Here is a 26,109-nt window from a genome sequence, read left to right on the forward strand (position 1 = left end):
CCACTCTAATGAAAAGTTCCACCTCCTCCAGGTGGGCCAAAAAAGGAAGTCTAGTGGGAGAACGCTCTCAATTTTAGTACCTGACCCTGAAAGGGGAAATTAGCCTCAAGTGAATGCGTGAAGTATCTACAGAGTCTTGAATCTCCTTGTGTTATCTGCATTTCATCAGCTATGTTAATTATTAATGATTCCTTGTGAGTATTACACTCTTCATAAGTAGGACATAACCTCTTTCCAGAGAGGGCTTGACCAACTATCCAAAACACTTCTGGGGATTAATGGCATGAATGTCCAAAGTCCTAAACTTCATGAGAGTATTATTGTATTACATCCCCCTTGCTTTGATCAGATTTAGACATCCCCATTGCCACATGTGCTGTTGTATCACTGTGAGAGTGTGATACATGTAACTCTCTTCTGTCTTTGCAGGGTATCATGAGAGGCCACCTGGTGTCCCTTCCCCAGGAGTTAACTGTCTAGTTAACTGACAGTTAATTAGTTAACTGTCTGCCACTGCTGTACTGTGTTCAATCCTTTTAATCCAATTTTCAACCCATTCCTCATGCTCCATTTAAGTTTGAGGCTCTAGTTTCAGACTTACATTTGTTACTCTCAGACTGAATGAAAAATTCAACCATATCATGATTGCTCTTCTTCTATAGAAATCTTTGCCATAAGATTACTGATCGATCCTGTTTCATTACACACAGCCAGGTGTTAAATTATCCATTCCCCAGTTGGAGTTACAATGTATTGTTCGAGGAAATTGTCTTGAAAACGTTCCATGACCTCATCCCCAAGACCACCTTTATCACTTTAATTTGATTTTCCTTTTATAATCTTGGCTCTTCAAATAAAGGATAATAACTCTCAGTTCCATGAAGATGAATGAAAACATGATTACACCAGCAAAACTATTGTCATTTCAACAAAAATATTCAGTTTTCAAATTGTTTTGTATCATACCTGTAACTAGATTATTTAATTATACCAATTGCTACTGAACAAGGATGAGCAAATTTGAACAATTGAACAAGGGTGAGCAAATTTGTACTAAACGTAGATGACATGAAAAGATATATGCAAGTTTAATGGTGAATGGGCAGCTATTTAGAAAATGTACATACATTAAAGGTCATTGAACCTTCCCATGATTAAAACCTGGGGCAGGAATCTAAATTCCAAGTCATTGAATCTATATTCACTATTTTTGCAGCAGGAATACTGGTTTTTGTAACAACTTCATGGTCTGTGCACAGGACCAGCCAGAATAGAAAACCAAAATACTAACTGAATCCTGTGTTTCTAATACATATTGTAAAATGATGTCAGTAGTATTAATTAACAGAGCAGCTGATAAGCTTTCAAAATTAAAAAAAATACAATACAGATCTTAGGCAAAGTTTATTGACTGATCCTGTGATATAGAAATGAATTTAAGATATTTTTGTTTTAATTTGTTTCAGGAAAAGTGAACAATAAGATTGCATAATTAGCAGGGTGGAAGTTATAAATTGACCTTAATCAGCTCTAGAATTGGAACCTGCACAGCAAATGCACAACTTGATATGAAAAGAAGAAATCTTGACACCAAATCTAGATACTGTAAACATTTAACAGAGTATTTAATCTGGCCATTTAGGTAATCCTCTACTCATTTCCTTTGTACACATGCTATATTAGCCTTACTCATCCAATTTCTGTAAACCTAGACTTGAACATCAAGCCAGCATGAGAAAAGCCCTGCTGCTAAACTGCACTTTGCTTTCTTTCTTTCGATACAACATCACTAAACTATCAGATGATACCTTGGACGTTCATTTTCCAGTTTCAGAAACTTCTGAACTTTTAAAATAGAAAAAAATACACATATACATCTCCATATAAATACATAACCATATCAGAACTGGGAATGGGTCACCATGAACTAATTCATGCCGATATAAGATAGCATAGCACATACAGTTATAGATTTGCAGTGCTTGCATTTTATCCCAACTTTCACAGCACTGGTTAGAAAGTTGCATCAGGAATCTATGCTAGTTAAAGGCTCCATTTTGAAGGAGATGGATACCATTTTCATGGAACTACAGCAGCAGCTTTTGGAAATGGTCTGAATCAACTCAGGTTCATTACAGCCTTCTCTGGTAGAAGTTGGAGTAAAAAGACAGTTTTCTGTTCATGTTTAGTTCTGTCCTTCTGATCAATACATCTGCCATATTGAGAGGGGTTTTCTTTTACCTCCTCTAGATGTATTCAGACAGACATTTTCTGTTATGCCATAAACCCACATATACAAAAATGAGTGAAAGCATGAATATCTCACCTTCTATGGAATGTTGAGCTCATTGTAAATCGGCAGTAAAGTTTACAAGCAGCTGCAGGACCTGAGTTAATGGTCCAGATTAAGGGTAAAGCAGGAAATTGTAGTTTAGAGAAGGATTTTGAGAGGTGATCATCCTACTACTTAGCTCAGGTGATTGCAGCAAGGTCTTCTGCAGCCATTGCATCACTAGAATGTTAGCTGCAAATATGAATTCCTCCAATAAACATATATTTACAAACTCTCGTGATTAGTTGGTACTCTAGAACATGGTCAATAAAGGCAGGCTTTGACTACCTTGACACTCACTTTTCCTCTTCTGGATCTTCTTTAGACTATCTCAGTTCTTACAAGTCTATGAGCACTAGAATTGTACTTTCGAAGCAACCAACAAGTAATCCATGGGCAGTGAAGAAATTCTGATTATATCATTTCTTTCCTCTTCTTAAGATAAAAATGCTTGGCTGAAATTTACAAGTGTTCCCAACTGGCCAGATAAATATGAATGATGGGCACCCAAGTGAAACATGGGACCATCTGACTGGATGGCAACAGTGTGATTTCTAACCAGAGCCTCCAACTGCACCTTTAGAAATTCAGTAATTTGGAAGTTCAGATCTGAATACTCTTCAAGTGTTTGAAATGGGAACAGAAGAAATGCGGAGCTATATTTTTAAAATTACACATTTAAGGTTCTCTTAAGATTCATTAAAGAACAAATGTCATGTTTCACTCTAAAAGGAAAGCTGTGTTTGTTGCTGGGGTAGCATGAGGAGGAATTTTGCTTCACTTCTAATTATTTTGTGAGAAGGTGTTGCATTAGCTTTTGGACACAATTTAGTCATTGATTACCTTCAAATACACTTCCATTTACAAAAAAAGATTCATGAATAATTTAGCCTCTTACAAGAAACCATATGATACTGTACATTGATCTGGAATGGTTGATTCAGGTATGCTGAAATTATCATTAGATTAGAAATGTCTCTTTGCATTTTGGTGCACAAATGCTTAAGACCTTTACATGAAATTTGTATACCCACTGTTGCACTAGATACGCCAACTGACTTAAAACAAATAGATTGTTACCTCTGTTAAAATGGCAACTGGTAGATGTCAGTGGAGTATACATGACATTCTTAAATTAATCTGGCAAACAGTAATTCCAGGATCGTTAAGATCCGTGAGAAGGTAAAAACATAGACTATAATCCAAATACTGAATTCCAATGGTGACCTATCACTTGCGATTCTTTTGGTGAAAATTTAATTGCATGGGACCCACATGCAATTAATGCTACAATATCTGGGCAATCTTATCAGCCCAGAATGTCTTAATGGAAGAAATCTGACCGCACTGGAGAAAACCTGAAACAGCTTGAGGTGATTCCCTGCTCCTCCTCATCCTATTGAAGGTATTTCCTAACTATTTCCATTGTAAAAAATGCTTAAAATGCTATGCCTTATTGCATGAGATGTAATCAAGTTTTAATTCTGTACCAAGCCATAACTGCTGTTCAACAACCTAAAGAAAAATATTTTCTATGGGGTGACATTTCCTCAGATAAAATTGCAAACCTATTTAAAACGATAAAAAAAACTTTTAAAAAGTTTATAATGTTTTAGTTTCTACCTTAACCTTCCTAGAGTGTGAAACAAAGTTTGGAATGTTGCATGGGAGGTTAAAAAGTTAATCGAACGTTTCTACTGAGAAACTCATCCCCAATCCGTATTGTGTAAATTACTATATAGTAGTGGTTATGTGGTACAGTCTGCCTCCGAAATTCAAGTACATTGATTCAATCGAATGAATTTTGAGGCAGGGTACAATGTGCTGATGCTACGATATGATGCATTTGAGGCTACTCTCCAAGGCTGAATTTCTGGGCATGTTTTCTCCACTTTCCAGTCTGCTATATGAGGTCTCGATAATGTGATTGACTGTTGAATGATGACATCACTATCGCTAGAGGCCACAGATCCCACAGAGGTGATGTCCAACAACAACTGATGTCAGCATAGGTGAAATTCATGTCACTGGGATTCCTAGATATTTATGTCCAGGTTTCTTTGAAGTCAGTGGCAAGCCCCATTACTTCACCAGTGACGGAAAACTCTAAGCTATTAATGATGTAAACACCAGATGTTGTTTCAGGTTGTCAATGATATTACCTGTATAACAATTTCTTTCACGAAACACTTCAAATCCTGACATACATTACAGGTGACCTTTGCCCAGGAATTTGACAATAAATTATATTCTGATGATTTACAGTTGTATGAGATCCTTATCCATATTTAGAATCATATGCAGTTGTGACATCAATAGTCTATTTATAAGAGGTCTCTTCCCTCCCCAGCTCGATGTTAGGGAACAACTCTATGAATGCGCAGCACTGTCAAGCTTTATGCACACTTGAAAGAAAAAGGCATCTATCCTGGAACACAGGAACTCCACAATAAATCAATAATACTTATTGGTACAGAAGAAATCAATCTGGCTTTCCAACCGATCTGGTTCAATGTTCTTTTTCAAATACCTACCCTGAAGTAGATAAGTGTGAAGGTGGGTGTTCAAAAGGAGGAATGTCTTCATCTCTCCTCCTTTGGGAAGGGATCTGACTATAAAACTCGCTGCGCCCTGTTGTAGGAGAAAGGGATCCTGTGTAGCTGCCTGTCGAAGGTGTCAGTGCCATATGAGGTCTATAACTGGGGCTTCCTCGTCTGCTGCCCTGCTCAGCAGTGCTGCTTTGTGCTGGTGAGGAGGACGGAGAGGACCTTCTGGATAAGCTAACAACAGCAGGAGGCTGAAGGGTAATTTCAGACATCTCCACAGAGATACCTGCAGGAAAGATTCCGCGGGAGGGCTGCATGACACTGGGTCGAGGCCGTGGACGGGACGAGATCTCTGGGGAGGGCGGACGGGAACTCAGAGGACTCTGACTCAAAGGGGAGAGCCGGGAAGGCTGTAGAACCACCTGGTGTAAACTAGCCTCAGTCCTTCTGCCTTGCCTAGGGCTAGGTCTGGGCCTGGGTCTTGGTTCGTACCACCTGGTGTCCAGACTGAATGTGCTTGTGCCACTGGGACCAGCCTGTTTGGCTGATTCAGTGTAAGGCAATGTGGGTGCACTTATACCATGGCTGGTATGCTTTAGCTGCCCGTGGCTGGTCTGTTGCATAGGTTGATGTGGATGTGTTTTGAGAGAGAGAGGCAGATCCTTTACTTTTGCTGGGAGCTTTGCCAGTCTGACTCTTTGGTGCCTCCAGTTGCAGCCACTGTGGTAGGGTGCTGAGACCTGGAGTGAGGAAGGGGGGCCACCCCTTGGAAGACCAGCCTTTGGCAGTGTACTCTCAGGTGTTTCTTGATGGTGCGAGAACATAACCGGAGAGCTTTCAATGCTGCTTATAGACAACTTCTTCCTTCTCCATGGTTCAGGAGACCGCATAGTGGTTGGAGTGTGAGTCAAAGGCAGGGTGCTACTGGAAGTGACCAAATGCTGTCCTTCAGGATCTCCGTGATCTGCGGGGAGGGTGGGATGACCATAAGGTCCTTCAGTAAGTAATAGAGGTGAAGACATCACTGAACTGAGGGGACTGATATCTGGCATGTAAAATGGCTGACCATCCTGGTCTGCTGAGCTACTGCTGAGATAGCCATAAAACTGGCTTTGCGAGTAACCTTTAGCAGGTCGCCTGGCCTGACCGGTGGCCTGTAGTCTGGCATCTAAGCCTCCCATGCTTTCGTCTGCTTTCTGGAACGATGGACTGTATGCTGGTGGCTGTAAGTATGACTCTTGACTGGATGAAAGAGGTGAAAGCTGAGACTGCAAGCCCATAATGGCAGTAGGAGTTAGTGTATCATTGTTTTCCTCATCGGACTGCCGGAATTCAGGGTAAGTTTCCGTCTCTTCTGCAAAAGGAAAGCCCTCAATCCTCCTCGTCTTCAATGATGTCTCCATCTCTGTGGGATCCATAATGAAACGTCCATCAGGGCCTCTGCTGATAAGTTCGATAGGGGTAGTGACATCAGCTTCAGCCTCATGCTTGGAGACACTGTACTTCTTGCTGGTTATTGCTCGCTTTGTCTTTTTGTACAGGGACATTTCCCTTTCCCTGCCAGGACTCATCATCTTGGCATGTATGGCTTGAGCATCTTCAGAGGAGTCTGATGGAGCTCGGAGTGTTCTGACGCTTTCAGGACTCACCTTTCCTGAGGAAGATCTGAGAGACCAAAATCAGAGGCAACAGTAACCCTGTATACTTTCATGTTTACAATTTTGTTATTGTCCAGTGAAGTAAAGCATTATTTTATTGCTTTTGCTGCCATTATTCATTAATAACAAGTCCTTTTGGCTACTAATTTAATGAGTCATCAGTTATGAAACTGTGGCAGTTAGTTTACATTTCATGAAGATACATAGCTCTCACTTGGGGAACCTTTTATCAGTTATGCAACAAATTTATGAATATAATGCATTTTAAGTAATAATGAGGGAATTTATAAGTTGATTAATACTGCCAACTGATGCATGTTTTTACAGCAATAAGATACCAGAACCATTTGGTGGTGAATTAATGGCACTTTTGTGCTGTGTATGGATCATAGCAAACTACTCTGTTTACGGAAACATAATTCTCAAGTTACCGCAGATTAAAGATTTAAGAACAAGTCCGTCCCAGTATCCTGTAGAGAAACTGTAAATTACATATGGATTTATGTTCTGCTTTAAAATTTAATAGGATCTATGCAACTAAGGCTGCCAGACTTCAGTTCACTTGCAATCAGCACAATCAGAGGCATTATAGAACAAACCACTTTATTGCTCTCTTTTATCGATTGTAAGACAAAGTCTAGTGTTAGTCTGACATGGATCTTGCACCAAAGTTTGGCTATCATCTCTGAGAGAATGAATCAAATCACCACATTGATTTATCACAGACAAGCAAACATGGACAAATTATAAAAGGGGCTGGTTACTTACGGGGAATTCCACACTCTTTCGGCAGTGTGTTATTGAGAGAGGAGGATCTGGAGGAGAACAATCATGCGCATTAACTAGCTAGAAGGGAATCAAACCATTTAATATTAGAAATACTTTTCACACAACAGTGTGCCTACCAGCTTAGGCACATCAACGTTATCATATTAAACCAAGTTCACATGATACAATACAAGGGGGTAGATCTCAAGAGTGAATGATAGTAGAAATGAGTGATAGCCAAGCCGGCAGTTCATTGTTTACCTCTGCAGATTTTTATTTCCATAAGGATGAGATGAGATGCTCCTGTGCCATAAGATTTAGGGTTCTATGATATACAACGGTCCTTATAAAATGAACAAGTTGAGGTATGCTAGCATTGATTGTTCTGTCAATGCTATCTTAGGCACAATACTTTTCTGGTCCATTCCCCCAGTAATTGGAAATTTCATTGTGTGGGGCTCAGTGTTAATTGCACTGTGAGTTGCACACTTATTATGCCTTCCCTAGTTTTTGCAGTTAAATACAGCTCAGACTGGATTTGTCAGCTGGCAGTAGGATTTCTATGAGAAATAGGTTTGGGCAATTCCATTCCTCAGGGGAATAAACCACGGTGAAAAATAGCACCCTTTTTTGAAATCAACTGGGGCATTCTAATTTAGACAGACTGCATGGAGTCAGAAAAGAAAATATCTCACCGGCAAAAGTGGTCTCTCTGGTTGGTGGTAAAGCACATTATACACGATGTTCAATCTAACCTGTCTGTACGTTATTAATGCTTAACAGCATAGCAGAGATTCCTACAATACATAATGCCTTTGAACATAAATGGGTTCAAGACAAAATAACTGATGGGAAGAACGACTTAGGCTCCTGAAGTGGGAGAGTTCCACAGGTCAAACATTCCTCACTGTACTGAGCACAAATCATCTGCAAACAGAGAATTAAACTTTGACTTCTTCTCAAATTTCATTTTGGCGTTTCAAATGCGGAATAATTAGCCCATAACTGCTAATACACGTCATTTTGTAATGGGTGGATCAAACACATTGTTTTGCCAGAGGCAAGAAGTAAGCAGAATTCACTAGTTTCAGTATGACTTACAAAATATTTAATCACCTTAGAATCCTTCAGTGTACTGAGTGGAATGCAATAACCATAAGCAACTTAATTCAAATATCATAAGTTATGAAGCCAGCCTCATTATATTGAATATACATATCATCCATATTAAACAAATATCTACATGGAATCGAGGTTTCAAATAAATTGAGGGACAGTTTCATTTTACTTTACTGCATCAACCTTTGCTTATTGAATCTCACAGTCCTGCCAATGAGCAGGCTTTCCATTCTGTAAGCCAGGTTCTCCAAGTTGAAACACCTGAAGCATTCAAAAGATGCAGACTGACCTGTGTGATGTTAACCAAGTGCTTCACACCACATTCAGAATAACACTCCACAAAACTCCTGTGTATCTCACACTCTCCTATAGCCCCCTTAGAAAGAGATTGGGGAGGGCTGGAATTAATCTCCAAGGACTGGAGGCCCTGAGGCAGATGGGAGGTAGACATCGTTAAAATTTCAGTCGCATCCAATCCAGTCTCCGGAAGTGGGTGGCTCTGGGCAAGATAGTAAGCAGGCTATGTGTCATCCTCTTAACAAGATCCTTATCTTTAATCCATGGACGTTTGGTTTTCTGAGACTTGGGAAATGCAGCAGACTAAAGAAGGTGCAAAATTCCTCATCCAGTGGGATATGTGTCTTTATGTTACTGCATGTGGGCCAAGATTTTCTTCAGGCCCATCAAGTAAACTCCACCACGGACCCCACCATCCCAACACACTCTCCAACCCCAGTCTCTGACTCCTCAAAGCAAATTATGTAGCTCACAATGAATTTACTCCCAGCTCTTCTCTCTAACTTTTGCTGGGATGTAGTTTCTTGGAGAATATCCACTGCTATGTGCATTGGTGACCATTTTTCATGCATTCATTGTTGGCAAGTCACATTAATGAAAACAGAAGTCATTTCATGGTATAATGCACAGTGAAAATTAACCCTTCTACTTCTTGCAACGGAATAGGAGCCATTTCATATTCTCTCCTGCTTCTATTTTGAACCTGATACATCTGCAGAACGAACTGTGGCACCAGTCATTATCATGGGTGAGATTCAGAATAAAGCAATGCTGAAGACAGTCTGATGTACCACTGCAATATTATGCACTGAGCCCTTGATGGGAGTTCATAGAATGCTCCCTTCTTATATTTGGGTTTTATGATCCTTCCATCTTGATAGTATTCAACTCCACACTTTATCCTTACAATCACCAGCATCCTCATTCCAAGGGCTATTACTCCATGGTGCTTAATCTGTCAACTGCTGTTGGCATGCACTGGGACCAGATGAGCACTTTAGGCCAGTGAAAACTGCAACATTGACATGGCAGGTCAGTTGGTGGAGTGGCAAAGCAATAACTCTGCCACAGGAGGGTTCAAACTAAAATAATGCTGGGGAGGGTAAGGGGAGAAAGTTACTGAGTAATGCATGATTGCAACCTGGGAGAGACAGGGGATGTGCAGAACTGTGTTGCTCTTTTGTTTTGCTGCAATTGGTCAAGCAAAATGTTTCATATTAATCCTGGGTGGTGAGAATTTACTCCATCTGTTGACATCTCTCTTTGACCAAGCGGGAAGAAAACAGACACTTTAGAAGTGAAGGTCACCGTTGATTTCCACAGCTACCAGCTGTGCAGCAATCATTATTGAGCAGATGTCTTTCTGGGCATGGTCTCAGTGTGAATCCTCATCCTCCTTTGCTATTCTCTGGTGCCTGTGTCTGATCTGTTGCATCATGTGTAAGTGGCACTTGACCACAATCTGAAAATCCTTTCTAGTTCCTGCTAATCCTTATCTACCAAAGGCTATATAAGGACCAGTGAATCCAATATTCCATTTGCCAAACACTTCAGGTACAGCTGAAGTAAACATCAGTTTACCCTTTAATTTATCATTACAGCAACAGATTGAAGACTCTGCAGCCACACTGGTTGATTATGAGCCTACCTTACTTGAATATGGAATTCTTTCCAATCAATTTCATTAATTATTAACATAGTGCAATTTTGGGGAAATGCACTTTTCCTTAACAATAATACGCATAAATGTAAAGTTAATAAGAAGCTTGGAGCATCATTCAGTGGAGGCTGAAATTGTACCTGACACAGATAAAATGCTTGTAGTTGTTGGAAGCCAAGATATTAGTGCAGCAGTTACTTCATCAACGACATTGTCATCAACCTTCCTTCCATTGTAACATGAGGGTGGTCCTGCTTAATGATGATTCAACAGTTTTCATCTTGCAGCCAGAAGCATCCCATTCCAGCCTGATGACTGGACAACATGTAGGCTTGGGATGAGAAGTGATAATACACATTTGCACCACAACTTCAACATCACACCAGATTCACACTCCATCACCACAAATATCTCAAGGTGATAACAAACCATAAGGCTAAATGAAGCAGCCAGAGCTACACTCTTGCTACAAAAACAGAGTAAAGGCAAGAAAATCCATGATGAGTGGTTCTTTTCTTGAATTTTCAAAACTTCTAGGCCATCTACAAAGCTCATCAAATTTGGAATGGAAAGTTCAGGAACTACTTGAAAGTCTTCAGCTGCAACATCACACAGGAAACTCAGTGGCATCCAGGACAGAGCAAAGTGCTTGATCATCATCCTTGCCACAGTATTCTGCAACCACTTCTTTCGTCATTTAAAGTCTATACCAGCCTCATGATGCATTGTAGCAATTTATCAAATACTGGTGAGGTCATTTCTCAGCCTCTCAACCACAAGAAAGAGAAAACAAATTTGCAGCTCTATAAGAGTTTGGTCAGGTCTCATTTGGTGTATTGTGTCCAGTTCTAGTCACCCCATTACAGGAAGGATATAGAGGTTTTGGAGATGGTGTAGAAGAGGTTCACGAGGATATTGCCTGGATTAGGGAATACTAGCTATAAGAAGAGGTTGGGCAAAGTTGGATTGTTTTCTCCAGAGCATTGGAGGCTGAAGGGCGACTTGATAGAAGTATGTAAAATTATGAGAGGCATAGACAGGGTAGATAGTCAGAGTCTTTTTTCCATGCTGTAATGTCAAATACTAGAGGGCGTTGCTTTGAGGTGAGAGGTGGAAAGTTTAAAGGAGATGTGTGAAGCAAGTTTTTCTTCACAGAGAGTGGTAGGTGCCTGGAATGTGCTGGCAGAGGAAGTGGTGGAAGCACATATGATAGCAAAGTTTAAAAGGCATTTGGACAGACACATGAACAGGCAGGGAAAGGAGGGATATGAACCATGTGCAGATGGATTGGATTAATTTAAATTGGCATCATGGTTGGCATAGACATGATGGGCCGAAGGGCTTGTTCCCATGCTGTGCTATGCAATGTTCTTTTGTTATTATGACTTCCATATCTTCCTCACAATGAAGGTGACCGGGTCTGGATATGCATTACTTTTCCTTCTTCATCATTGGACCAAAATTCTGGAATTTCTTAAATAGTATTGTTAGAGCCACCAAGACTGGAAGGATTCAAGGAATGGGTTCACTACCACCTCCTCAGAGCAACCAGCAAACATTGATGAATGTGTCCCTTCCAGAACTGCTCATATCAAAGAATAAATAAAAATGTGTAAAAATTACTGAGGTCCCAAAATACTGATGTGATGTATAATGTGGTCTTGGGCTAATGGTCTAAGTTTTGTAAAATATGAACAATTCTTCTCCTCAATATTAAAAAAGTCCAATTAAAGAAGTTAGTTTATTTTGCATTTTCCAACATCTGTTGAGATTTTTAGTCTCTCTTCAAAAAATCTTTCATAGCTAACAACATTAACAATTTAATGAAAAGTAAATAACTTCCCCTCTACTCTTTGCTAAATGAATGAGTGTTGATTGTGATGTAGAGTAGGATTTATTCTCTGTTTACACTCTCAGTCACCAATCATACTTTGTTACCTTTGGCCTGATCTTTGATAAAGTTCTGGAAGACAGTGTGTAAACTCTGAAAGTAAATAGGATCTCATCTGTCCAGCCTGTTTCAGTTAGGAACTTCTTTGCCAGAGTGAAAGACTAAAGCAGTTTGCGTTAAGATATTTCAAATCTCAGATTAGTTGTCCTCTTCCACTTCTTCCTCTTTCCCTCCTGTGTGAGGATGAATTGCTTCCACTCTGCTTCTGTGGGTTCTGAGGTGACTGATGAGGTCAATGTAGCAAATGCAGACTCTTCCACATTTGGGGCAGGAATGCTTGACAGGGTGGGTGGTCTGTTTGGGAGATTTTGAGTTCTATATGTGTTGGGCTTCATAATGTTCCTCATGCATGGACTCAAAGTTCTTCAGATGTTCACTGATAAATATGACATACCTTTTTCTATCAGGGACCACTTTCACAAGCTGTCATGTAAAAAGCATTTAAATAAAACTTTTACAACCTCAAAATTCTGGAAGCTAATTACAACCAAGGAAGTAATTGTCACAGTGGCTATGATTTTTGATCCTCTTCCCTGATTTTGTCCATGTGTTTTCCCCAGTTCCAGAAAAGGAAAGGACGGTTGAACCAGAAGGCAAGCCATACTGTAAAGTTGGGGATTTGTTGACTGCACAATATATGCCTACCTGTGCATATTTTGGGAAGCTAAATAAATGAAGCTGCAAATTAACAAAGACCATTGCCATGAAGTTCAGGTAAATTTGAGCCAACTTGGAGGTGCTCCCAAAGATATTGATGGATTTGTTTGAGTCCAGCCTTATTTTAAGTTAACTACATCTCTTGTCGCTGAGATGGGAAGAGCAGTTTCTCATGGACACACACTCAGCCATACACCATTCACAATCAACATTCAACTGCTTAATTACATCTACTTTTAAATTCTGTTCTGAAAAGGCGGCAATCTTGTAATCTACAGGAGACAAACCAGAACTACAGAACTGGGCAGAAACCATGAGTGTTCTTGGAATGCTTTGAATCAGACTGGTGGCACATGCTGAGTGAAAAATCTTTCCACTGGAAGAGCAATGCAGACCGTTCCAAAAAGGCTTGATAAATGAATTTTAAATATTATCATTGCAATGAATCATTCAGCCTCTTCCAGTGAATTGAACAATATTTGAATACAGCAGAAGGATAAAATATGAAAATCAATTATTTGTTTTGGTAAAAATATTTACCCTTTGATTGGTGCAGACTCCCAGCTTTCCCTTATTTCCCCCTTCATGAGTTGCAGAACCAAAGGATGGGCTGAGAAACCATCTCCAGAACATGGCCAATATGATCCAGGAGTTGCAGGGGATTGGGCCAGGGGGGAAATGTCTTGACCTTCCCTCTGGCCTAACAATAGGTTTCAACTTAGAGCCTTAGGCAGTGTGGCTGACAATAGAAGCTCGGTATAATGAGAAAGTGAGCTCATGGGATTTTCTCTTCTGGAAATGCACAACAATGCAGCATCACCTGACTGGCTTTGCTTAGTTTGTTAATTGAAGTTCAAAAAAATGCATTCAATTATAGACATAGCTGGCAAGGCTGACATTTATTGCCTGTCCGTAAAATGTCCCTGAAGGGTGGAGGAAGTCAAGAGGCAGCCATATTGGTGGGTCTGGAATCACAGTTAGACCAGGCTGGGAAAGGAGGACAGATTTCCCTGTGAAGCACATTGATGAACCAGGTCGGATTGTATGATAATCCACGGATACCATGGTCGAGACCAACTTTACATTCCAGATTTCTTTGATTACCTGAATTTAAATCTCACAGCTGTCATGCTGTGATTCAAACTCATGTCTCCAAATCAATGGTCCATTCCTCTGGATACTTGTCCAATAACTTAACCATGATGCTACCGCACTCAACAACTGCAGTCTCAGTTTGTATTGGGTGACATAAACCTAGAAACTAGATTAAGGAAAATCCATTTTCACCCATTTTTTATGCATAACTAGCACATAAGCTGCAATTTTGCAGTATTTGTGCTGCTTTCCTGGTGAAGTCCCATCCGTCAGGAAAATGGGTCTGGTACTTCCTGGCAGGATGCACCCTAATGCCAATGTAACTTGCTCCTCACATTTTTCATACTTCTTTACAACATAAAAGGCCATTCAGCCCATTGTCCATGTTAATCCTCAGAGCAATCCCATAAACCCCATTCTTCCACTTATTTCTCTGAACCTATTCTCTCTCACATGCCCATTAACTCTCCCTGATTATCCCCCCATCTAACCACGCTAGGGGTAATTTACAGTGGCCAATTAACCTACCAATCAGCACATGTTTGGAATGTGGGAGGAAACTGGAGCAGCCGGGGAGAAATACATGAAGTGCCAGAGAGAATGGACAGCACTGGAGCTGTGAGACAGCCGAACCACGTGCAGTGACACTCTGTCTCTTTGCACGTGTGATGACATCATTAACATGCACATTATTTACTTAACAGTAGAGGCTGGATCGATAGATCATGACCTGGGACCTGTGTTATTAACATACACTTCAACAAGGAGTACTTCGTGCTGAAGGTATTGAAACCTGAATGATTTAATGTGCCACCCGGGATATTATTTTATATGCTGAATATCATACAAGGCTGAAGCAGCCCTCGGCACAGATCGAAGCTTCTGTAACTGATAACTGGAGCTCACAGGTTCATTGATCTGTACCCAATGGCTGCCATTGATCACAGGGTTTTCAAACCATCCATGGCCATAGGGTACGACTGACTCACTCCATGCTCTGGGGAGCTTGGGGGAGAGAGGCATTTTCCAGGGTGCGATCCCTTTAACAGCCCTGACACATTTCCCATGGGTAAGCACATATCTGTGAAACACAAAGGTGAGGTTTTTAAGTATGTATATTTCTTTAAGGAAGATTGCTTTAATTTCAATACTTTTGATTTGTCTTTGGGGCTAACCTTCAAACACTTCACTCCACTGAGAATGGTTGCAATCCAATTTCTGGATATTTGTCTTTTGACTGGCAGTGTGTCCCTCCCCATATGGTAGGCTGGCTCCTACTTACCCCTCTTTCTCTTATTTTTCCGCTTCCGCTGCCTGTTCACAAAGCAAGCAGCCAGGGTGCTGAACAAAATGGCTGCTGCCAGGAAGCAAATGGTGGCAACAATCCCAGCCACGACTGGACGGGCTAGGCCTTCCTCCGGCACGTCAGGTGGTGAAAAGATGTCTAGAAGCACAGAGAACTTGTTCAAGGAAACAACAATGGCCCATGCATTTGAACAACTTCTCTCAATCTTTTTTAGATGGGGTAGACGGGATTGAAGTGTCTAATATTGGAGGGCATGCATTTAAGGTGAGAGGGGGAAAGTTCACAGGAGAAGTGCAGAGCAGGTTTCTTACACAGAGAGTGGTGGGTGCCTGGAATGCACTACCGGGGTGGTGGTGGAGGCAGATACAATAGAAGCGTTTAAGAGGCTGTTAGATAGGCACATGGATGTGCAGAGCATGGAGGGATATGGACCATGTGCAAGCAGAAGGGGTTGGGTGTCATTAGCTTAATTAGTTCCGCACATCATCGTGGGCCGAACGGTACTGTAATATTCTTATACAATGGAGGTTTCATCATAGAGAATATACCTGCAGCTTACCTGAACTAGAAACCCCGACTATGTTACTTGGCTCACTGATCAGGTCCTGCATGACAGCCATGACACGGAATTCATACCAGGAGTCCTGACAAGGGAAGGAAATAAAACATCTGCATTTCATTCTGTTATCTCTGTGAAGACTGTTACCCATTTTGCCCTTAATTGTTCTTTAAACAGAACCATCACTTTCTGCAAGGATAAAGTCCCATTTGCCTCTTAAAATTTGAATAACCACTGCAAACATGAAAGGGCATGTAGCTTAACGTTTAGAGTTGGGTTGCTTGTTGCGGTCAACCAAGGGCCCCACCCGCAGCCATCTGCTCATTCTGTATCCAGCATCTGCCTTGATTTTGCCCCATTGGAGTGTATCGGCCAAATAGGAGTTGATCCTGTGTCAATGACCCTGCCCGATCCAAACTCCATGACCTCTGTGCCTTTACAGAGAGCTTTTCAGCATAGCAGAAAGCAGAGACTTTCATCTTATTCATATACTATGGGTTTGATCCCATTCAAATAGTTAACCCATTGCATTGTCCAGATTGTAAAGATTAGGCTCTCCAATGTGAAGGAGTCAAGGTAAATGTTCGTCTTTGATGCCTTGGTGGTAATGGGGAAGAAGAAGCCACTCACCCGCCCAACGCTCATTCTATTCAATTTAGTGGAATGAAAATCAGCTGGGTTCTCTAATAGGTTTGACTGAAAGACTAGTCCCTGTGATAACATGTACCCTATCATGAGAGCAAAATACGCTGTATATTGGGATAATACACTGGACTGTATACCATAGCCTTTCCGTGTCATGTGCTGGGTTCAGTTAAAAGCATGCATCTGTTTACCATGTCAAGTGAGTGCTCGGTGGACCATGCTCAGCCCAACATCAGCTGGAAAGGGTCTGACTGGTAGGCTTCTGTTTACTCCACAGAGTACAGGAGAGCTCCTCCAGGCTATACAGACACCACGTCTGGCCCACTGCCATTCAGGTTCCCCATCCAACAATTATCTTCTTCTAGACCAGAGACCAGGCAGCGCATCTCGGTTGTGAAGACACTGACCAAATACCACCAAAAGACATCATGGCCACTCCACAAGCGAACCTGCTCCGTGGTATTATTGGTTCAGCTGAATACATTAAAGAAGCCTTGTCCAGTATTAACAAATGACAGGTTTAACCCCACCCACACCCACTAAGAAATGGTGAATGTCATCATTTAACCTTTATGTCAATATACTAGGTCTGTTCTTGCACCACCTGTGAATTTCTTGAAGATCGTTTCAGTAGCTGCTTGGTAATGCCTTACCAGAGGATAACTCCTTGGTCAGCAGTTCGGTTTCAGTCCTGGTATTGCTTCATCTAAAATCTCCCACCTCTCTCCCAGGCGGAACTCCATCATATAATGGCTGATCGGATAGCTATGGTTGGCTGGTGAAAGCCAAGACAGCAGTACTCCTTGGTGTGTTCGATTGGCTGTTAGGCACCTTGGTGGAGAAAGCAGCACCAGTGGTTCTCGGGTGGTAATAGGGAAGCTGAAAGAGTGAGCAAGGTTATAGACTTTTCTGCTGAATGTATCCTGCAAAGTAGCAGCACCATTAAATACCTCCTCAATCTGATTAGCAAATGGCAGAGCCTCTGACACATATTGCTCACCCACTTCAGTACTTACAATCAATTATTACTCCTCTACCTCTTGCCTTCTCTATTCTTGGCAATAAATCTACAGGCCAGGGTATAATGTATCCCAAACTCAGTCCCAACTCTCTTTGCTACAACTGTGGTGTTGGGGGGACTGGAAGACTGCTGATGTGGTATTATTGTGTAAAATTGTAGAACGAATTGACCATGGGGCTACAGGAAGGACCTAGTTCCCTTGGCAGAGTGGTTAACTGCTAGGAGATTTAGATTTAATTAGAGAGGTGAAAAAACACTTTTTCACCTGGGGAGTAGCGAGGGCTTTGCGACTCACTGCTGGAAGTTGTGGAAAAGAAACTCCCATCGTACGTCAGAAATTACCTGGATGAGAAGTCACCCTACAAAGCTCCTGGCTGAAAGCAGGTTAACTCGAACATATGTCTTAGCATTTTGCAGACTTGAAGAACGTGATTAACACATTGTGGCCTTTCATTGACTTCAATTTTATTTATACAAATATCACCTATTCATTAAATCTGAAGCAGCTGTAATTATATTTTTCTTAGAAAACCTTCATATAAGTGTGAGAAAAATTGCAGCCTGGTGGAACTTCTAGGTTCCTAATGGATTCATTGCATTGATTTTAAGACTGGTCTGATGAGTGCAAGTATTCACATTTGGACATTACTTAAAAATATCTGTACCGGGCATTGGGTGAGGGAAGAAATTGGCACTGTTGTCTCACCCCATGAAATGACCAAAACATCTCCCTAACCTCATTATCCAGGCTCACAAAGATCTCCCTGAATCAACAGTAGGATTCACCTTCTTCAGAAAACTAGGAAGACAAACCCAAGTGTTGCTGCCAAGCAGAGAGTTTGGTGCCATTTTGAGAATGTTGCCCTTCTCCAACCATTAGCTCAGTTTGAGAGTCACAGTAGGCAATTAATAGCATTCCATTTGCATTTCTAGCAAGAAGATTGAGACAGAAGATAATGAACAATTGACCTGAGAGAAAAATGCCCAGACAGATTTGGTGGGCGTCAGACTGCAGATTTCTCTTTTTGTTCCCATTGGTTTGAATTTAGTGGCCTTTCTATGGGCTTTGTATAGGGCATTAGTGAGATCATCTCTGGAGTGCTGTGTACACTAATGGTCTCCTTAATTAAGGAAGGAAGTTAATGCATTGGAAGCATTTCAGAGAGGGTTCATTAGACTAATGCTCACTACCTGGAATGGGCAGGTTTTCTGAAAAGGAAAGGTTGGACAGGCTAGCACTGGAATTTAAGGAATGGAAGGTGACTTGATAGGGTAGATGTGGAGAGGATGATTCTTCCTGTGAAATAATCTAGAACTAGGGGTCATTGTTGAAAACCAAAGGGTCACCCAATTTAGATGGGAAAAATGCTTTCTCTCAGATTTGAGAGTCTTTGGAACTCTTCCTCAAGGGTCAGTGGAAGCAGAGCATTTGAATATTTTAATGGCAGATGTAGATAGATGAGTGAGAAGCAAGGGAGTGGAAGGTTACTGTGGGTGGACAGGACTCTGGAGTTGAGGTTACAATCAGATCAGCCAAGTGGTGGACCTGGGCCAGGTGGCCACTCTTGCTCCTAATCCATATGTTCATATGTATGCTTGTATATAAAAAAGCAGAAAGTGCTGGAGAAACTTAAGACAGGCAGCATCTGTAGAAAGAGAAACCAGTCAACATTTCGGGTCTGGGACCTTACATCAAAAACTGGGAAGAGACAGATGCACATGAGTTTTCAGGAGGAGGGAAGCTGAGGGAGGGATGTGTGGAACAAAGGTAATGTCTGTGATAGGATGAGTCGAAATGGCTTCATGGGGATTCCCTCCTCCAGCTTCTCTCCTACTGAAAACCTACATGTTTCTCTCTTTTTCCCAGTTCTGACAAGACTTACAGACCTGAAATGTTGACTGTTTCTCTTTCCACAGATTCTATCTGACCTGCTGAGCTTTCCCAGCATTTTCTGCTTTAGTCCTAGATTTCCAGCATCTGCAGGTTTTTTTTGATTTTCATATGTTCAGATGTAACTGTTGCGTCAAGCAACAGGTCAAGCAGATGTTGGACTGATCAACCAATCAGCCAAAAGGATTCTGATTTATATTTGACCAGCAGAAATGCCTGCGTCAAATATAAATTAGATTTAAAGTTGTGAGGGTGTTGGGTTGCTGAGTTGGCCAGAGAATGGGGCATTAGGAGGTTGATTGCCAAGTCAAGGAATTGCTGAGTTGCCCTTGATGCCAATAATTTTTTAAGCGGCAGGCCCCGTGCCCAAAACAGTCATTGCTGTGCTGTGCAATGATGAATTAACATGATACTCAGGCTCTGATGAACTTCCAGGCTGATCATGTACTTTTTGTTCAGTTGATGTATAATTCTACAGCAAGTTCTGCCATCTGGTGGTGTGGCTGCAAACTTCTAAGAGTCCCACTTATCGGCGACTTCCCAGCTCTGAGTGACTGTCCCAAAAATGGGAGCTTGTGGTGAAATGGCTGGGGAAGAGGTAGTAAAAGTTAACAAATTACCAGATCAGAACAGATGACTTTACAGTCACCAGCAGATAGTTTTAACATTTATAGAACTTCTCATTTAATCTTTCCTGAAGCTTTTGTAGTTTAAAATTTTCAGAACATATAACAAGATTTGTTTGTTGCATAATGCAGCCATGTTATTGTGCTCAAAGTCTAAATGTAACTGTGTTTACTATTTAGGGTAATTTCTGATAAACCCTGTTGAATATACAGCTACCTACTGCATCACAAACTCATTTTCATTGGATATAAGATATACCTCATAATGTGTTCAGTGTTCGGAGACTTCCAACACATACAATGCTCCAAGTAAACAGAAACTGTTCAGTCAGCTGAGGACTACCTGTGTGCTCAAGGCTCCATTATGACATCATCATCATTATGAACACTCAACTTATTACATCTCATATCAAACACAGGTGAAATAACAGCTTCTAGATATAACATAATCTGAGATGTAATCCTGTATCCATGATTATGTATTTTACACACAAACACTTTCTATCTTTAGATTTGGTAAAAATATTAAGATGTCCTGGTATATGATTTTAAGATATATCCTTTATGTTATTATTTTCTGGTTTAATTGATTTTAACCTATGGTTTTTAGATCAGAAACTTCTATATTGGATGATTCAAAATTGGACTTGGGGTTGGAGGCAATTCATTCTCCATTAAACAGATAGCAGGTCGGCCTAACCATGGAAACTACAGCACTGTCAGTACAAAGCCCACTTCCCTGCCTCTTGCAGAGGTTTATTTTTTATCCAGTCCCCCTTTAAATGCTTCTATCACAATTGCCATTTGCAGTGAAGCATTCCATGTTCTCATAATCCCCTGTGAGCACATAACCTCCCTTCTCTACTGGTGATAACCATCAGTTTCAATCCTGCTCCTGACTTATTACCAAGGAAAGCAATCATGCCTTCTTTTTCTTGTTGTCACACTTCAATATGAGTTTGTGTTCAGAAATGTCACAATATCTGAAGTTACCAGACTATCTGAGTAATGTGATAGAAGCTCAGATTTCATGTGGACATCAATAACCATCACCCAAATATATATCTACTCAAATCAGCATTAGCCTGTGCACTACTTATGACTGACTAAAAATGGAGAAGACAGTGAAATGATAAATGAGGAATAAAGTACTGTTGCTGGCAGTTATCACAATTTTGAAATGTTTGGGAATATTTAAAGGACTGTTGAGCAAACAACAAAATTTATAGCCTTAACCTCCCATTTTGTTTTGCACAATAGCTAGAAACTGGAACACAAAGCATCCTTCCTTATGCACAATGAAGGCATCAAAGCCATTCACCTCAAGTTTTAAATGCAACAATACATTTCTAGTGGAGGTCCTGCCTATCAGGAAATTGGACTTGGCACTTCCAGTGCCATTTGTCTTACTGCAGTTGATGTACTTCTGGGATCACCGAAGCTCGTGATGATATCCTAACTGTGTGTGAGTGCTCACCTCTGTCTTACCGACAGAAATTGGACCACTTTTAAGTCACAGTAAAACAAGGAGCAAGCCCTGCAACAGGCTGGCGAGGAGATTGTTCTTTGCACCTCTCAGCAGAGTTGCTATACCATTTCCCAACACAATTTTGCATTGGATGATTCAGAACTAGGGTTTAGGTAATTCACTGAAAAAACTGGCAGCAAGCCTAAATCATTGGTCTTGCAGCACAAAGGTCACTGCTCCTGTGCCAATACACACACAAATCCTGTCCTCTCAGCCTTAGTCATTAATTGCTCAGCAGTTTGGATACAACATTGCTGGGTGTCCTATTGCTTCCTGCAGTCATTTTAATGAACTTGCAGCCACGATCAATGCTGTGATGAACCTGTGCCTCGTGGTGGCACAGAGCCACTTGCGGATGGCAGTCGGAGCAATGTACAGGAGAGGATGGTGGGTGACCCTGACCACCCCACCCTTCCTTGCCTGCATTTTCTCTCACCTCAATGGCAGAATTTTCCACAGCCATTTTGTGGTGCCTTGGAGATGAGATCTGGTGCCTCCTATTACAGCTTTTGATGACTCTATTTAGAACTGGAGGTGAAAGATTTAAAAGGGACCTGAGGGGCAACTTCTTCATGCAGAGGGTGGTGCGTATATGGAATGAATTGCCAGAGAAAGCAGTTGAGAGAGGTACCATAACAATATTTAAAAAACATTTGGATAAGTACATGGATAGGAGGGGTTTAGAGGGATATGGGCCAAATATGGGCAAATGGGACTAGCTTGGTGTGCACCATGGTCGGCATGGATGAGTTGGGCCGAAGGGCCTGTTTCCATGCTGTATTACTCTATTACTCTATGAAGCTGGGGATTTAGGTAATTCAATCTCCATTGAAAAGTCTGGCAGCGGGCCCTAACCATAGGAATTGCAGCACTGAAGGAGGCCATTGCTCCTGTGCCAATACATACACTGATTCCATTTCCCCACCTGTAGTGTAGCTTTTCCTTCTCCAGTTCCCTTTTAAAAGTTTCTACCTCAGTTGCAATCTGCAGACAGTTTCTATCAGGAATTGCACAGCACTCATCCAGGACTTAGAGTGAAAACCACCTTATTTATTCTTAAACATGCTTTTCACCAACACAACAATTTGGCATTGTTATTACATGCAGCAGGCATTTAGTGCTCCAAATAAGGGTGCAACACAGCTTCTCAATATACTAATCAAGCATACAATTAGAAGCAAATAAAGAACCTAAAGGGAAGCTTCATTTTGTAAAAATGGCTTTCTTTCCAACAGCCACTTAACATTATCAATGGTGGTTACTTATGGATAATTAAAAATTAGCAGAACCTATTGGATTTGTGCAGACACAAATGGTTCTACTTTCCCCATCACTTGCTGCTGTGTCATGTAAGTAACCACCCTTGCTTTTTTTGATCATTGAGACAATAATGTTTTCTCTTCCTGCAGTGATTTCTTGTTAAGATTACATCACTTGGATCCATGGCTAGAGGATTCTCAAGGAGAGATTGGTGTACAAACAATAAAGCTTAAATTGAATGCAGGAGCCAGTGTACCATGTTCTGAATATGACAGTATAGTTTTCTATGGTGGCTTAACATTGACAAATTAAAAGCTCTTAAATTAATAAAATCTACATGATTTTTTTGACATGTAGATAAAAGAATTTTGCAGAACAGAAAGAATGAGTACATATGATAACTGAATATAACTTACCCAGTGTGTTCACAGTGACGACTTCACTGAAGGGCCCTGTGCCAAGTTTATTCTGTGCTAGCACACTGAACTGATATGCAGTCTCAGCCTCCAGGCCCTCCACCAACAACCAGGTAAGGCCTGTGGATACAGGCAACGAAAGCCAGTCATGGGGTCCCAGCATAGCCCTCTTTACCCTGTGGCAAATGCAGAACTAGACAGTTAGCATCTGTTTTTAGGTGAGGCATGTGTTCAGGCCAGCTTGCAGTTGGAGAATGGAAAAAGTGTTGTGGAATGAAACAGTGCTGAAATCACAGACTCTATTGCGGTAAAGGGTACAAAGTCTAACTTTTCAGCTCTTATTTTATTAGTAAGAATGCTTTCCTTTAAACCCTGCCACAACGACTGAGAAAGCAGTAAAGCGTCTTCCCACTTGGTAGCTAATGTTAACTCCAACACTTCCAGCAGTAATGGAATATCATCACCAATCCTGGATCCCTCTATTCCACTCACTTTTAACCTCCATTCCAGCTCTGGACATCATCTCTCCTCTGCATCACTTCACTGACAAACAATCCTCCTGGACCCACTAAACCAGACATTTGATTGTAATGACCAATTTTTGTTGTTGCAGATACAACATTTTTTTCTGAACAATAATGAACATCAATTTAGGTAAAGTAATTTACCTTTAGACATAAAGTTGAAAACACCAAAAGTCTTATTAATTCATGTGCAGGGTTTTTGTTGAATTGTCCAAACATCCCTTTGAAAACAGGGAGTGACCTGCTCAAATGAATCATCCAACATGGGAGCTCATTGTGTTTTGATAAATACTTAAAGGGAAAAGAGGGGGAAATGAACCAGTCTGGGGAACATTGGACCAAAGAGTCCCTATCTATGCTGTAAGATTCTGAGACCTATAAATATTGAGGACGACTGGATAACATGTTGTCCATAGAAAAATCGGCAGCTGGTGGGTTGAAGGCTAAATCTGTATCTGTTATATCAGGACCTGACTTTAATGAACAAAGGGGCCTGTCTCTTATGTTTAGTTTGAAATACAACATCTGATTTATAATTCAGGACTCCAGGACCTTGATTACCTCATTGTCTCTGTTAGATTACTTTTAACCTGGAAGTTGTGATTTATAGATTTTGGGAATGGAGAATGCTAAGAGTAGCATTTGATGATTTATCAGTTAATCCATCTTTTGGCTGATGACTATTTAATTAACATTGATTATACTCTTAATGACATAATTTTGTAGGAATGCAAAGAATCATTGATTACAGAGCAGCAAGGTTGTACCAGTATAGAACTGGCATTCTAGCTAATGTTCAGGTGAAAGTGTTTGCTTCAAGTTGCAATGAACAGTACACACTTGGTAAAAAGCACACAGCTGACTCCATGTATGCCTTCCTCAGCATTTGTACAGGGTCTACCCATATCCATCAGTGCAGAACAATCCCTATCTGAAAGCAAGAAATAGTTTAACAGCAGATCCATTGGTTTGTGTGCAAACTCCAGATCAATGCCGGCTTTTACACAGTGTACACTAAAGATCAGAGTCAATGATGAATGTTAGTAAAGCAACTTCAATCTATCTGCAATGCAGGAAGAATAGTAAACTGGGAGTGGTGATGAGTTCTGAGCATCCCTTGAAATCACTGGGCCTCAATGTATTTGAATACATTGGACTGCCAATTTGTGCAGATTAGGAAGACAAGGCCAATATATCAGTAAATCAATTAATCTGAGACTCATCACAGGATCTCACAGGTGGTGGACCCGTTTCAGGCTGAAGAGCCTTCATCAGAACAGGAGCCCTGTTCAAGAAATGCTTTTTTCTAACAGATGCTGTTATTATTCTGTTCACAAGCTTTGCAATGGAGCAGTGGCATACAGCATCTCTGACAGCTTCTGCACTTGCTTAATATAATGAATACAGATATGACAGCTTCTCCTTAGTATTGAAGTGCACTTACTACAATACAGCTGGTCCTCGGTCAGTGTAGCCTTGATAAAAGCTGGACTTTCAAGGCAAGTTATTCCAAAACAAGAGCTTGTCTGAAAACCCCTACAACATATCTTCCAACCTGCTGCTGTGTCATCCTTGGATCAGAGGCAGGGCAGGCTATGTGGCCCAAGCCCCATTCCAGGAGACATGAACATAAAATATAAGCCTTACTCAAACAAATTCATATAGCACTTTTCTCAGCTTCAGGATATCCCTGGTGCTTTACCAATAATGAACCACTTTAAAATTGTGGTCACTCTTGTAATCTGGGAAACATGATTTCCAATTTGTGTACAGCATTCTCCATTAAAAGGTAATAATGAAGGGTTTTCAACCTGAAATGTTAACTCTGTTGCTCCTCCATCAGATGCAGCCTGACCTGTTAAATACTTCCAGCATTTTCTGTTTTTACTTCAGTTAAGGCATTTGAAGTTTTTCGATTTTCAATCAGATTTTTTGTACTCTGGATTCAGGAGATTGAGATTTGAACCCACAAATATTATGAAATGCAACACAGGATTATTTGAAATGGTTGCCTTCTGCTGATCTTTTAAACTGGTCCCTTGTCAGTCTACTCAATTTCCCAGAAGAAATCTTACAGAGCACTTTAAGGGGAAATGATCTGCTAAACATGCATCCTCAGCATCAGTTGTACCAACTGTACATTAACCTGGTTTGTCAGTGATTATCCTTAAAAAGTTTCCATTGTCTTTTAGAATATCCAGAGGACAAGAAAAACCTTTGTAAATTCAGGTTCTTCCTTTTGTCTGCTTT

The 26,109-nt window shown here is 40.9% G+C and overlaps 1 protein-coding gene across 1 annotated transcript in view; it reads right to left on the bottom strand.

Annotated features, from left to right (window-relative positions):
* The window catches only part of LOC127583746 (protein turtle homolog B-like), a 553,788-nt gene that overhangs the window by 34,880 nt on the left and 492,799 nt on the right, over positions 1–26,109 (bottom strand). The window contains 8 exon segments of the mRNA XM_052040046.1: positions 4,867–5,532; positions 5,534–5,597; positions 5,600–6,543; positions 7,294–7,351; positions 15,366–15,527; positions 15,949–16,033; positions 17,247–17,472; positions 23,332–23,511. Of these exon segments, the coding sequence (XP_051896006.1) occupies positions 4,867–5,532; positions 5,534–5,597; positions 5,600–6,543; positions 7,294–7,351; positions 15,366–15,527; positions 15,949–16,033; positions 17,247–17,472; positions 23,332–23,511 (2,385 nt within the window).

Source organism: Pristis pectinata, chromosome 27 (genome assembly GCF_009764475.1).
Source record: "Pristis pectinata isolate sPriPec2 chromosome 27, sPriPec2.1.pri, whole genome shotgun sequence".
Taxonomy (NCBI): domain Eukaryota; kingdom Metazoa; phylum Chordata; class Chondrichthyes; order Rhinopristiformes; family Pristidae; genus Pristis; species Pristis pectinata.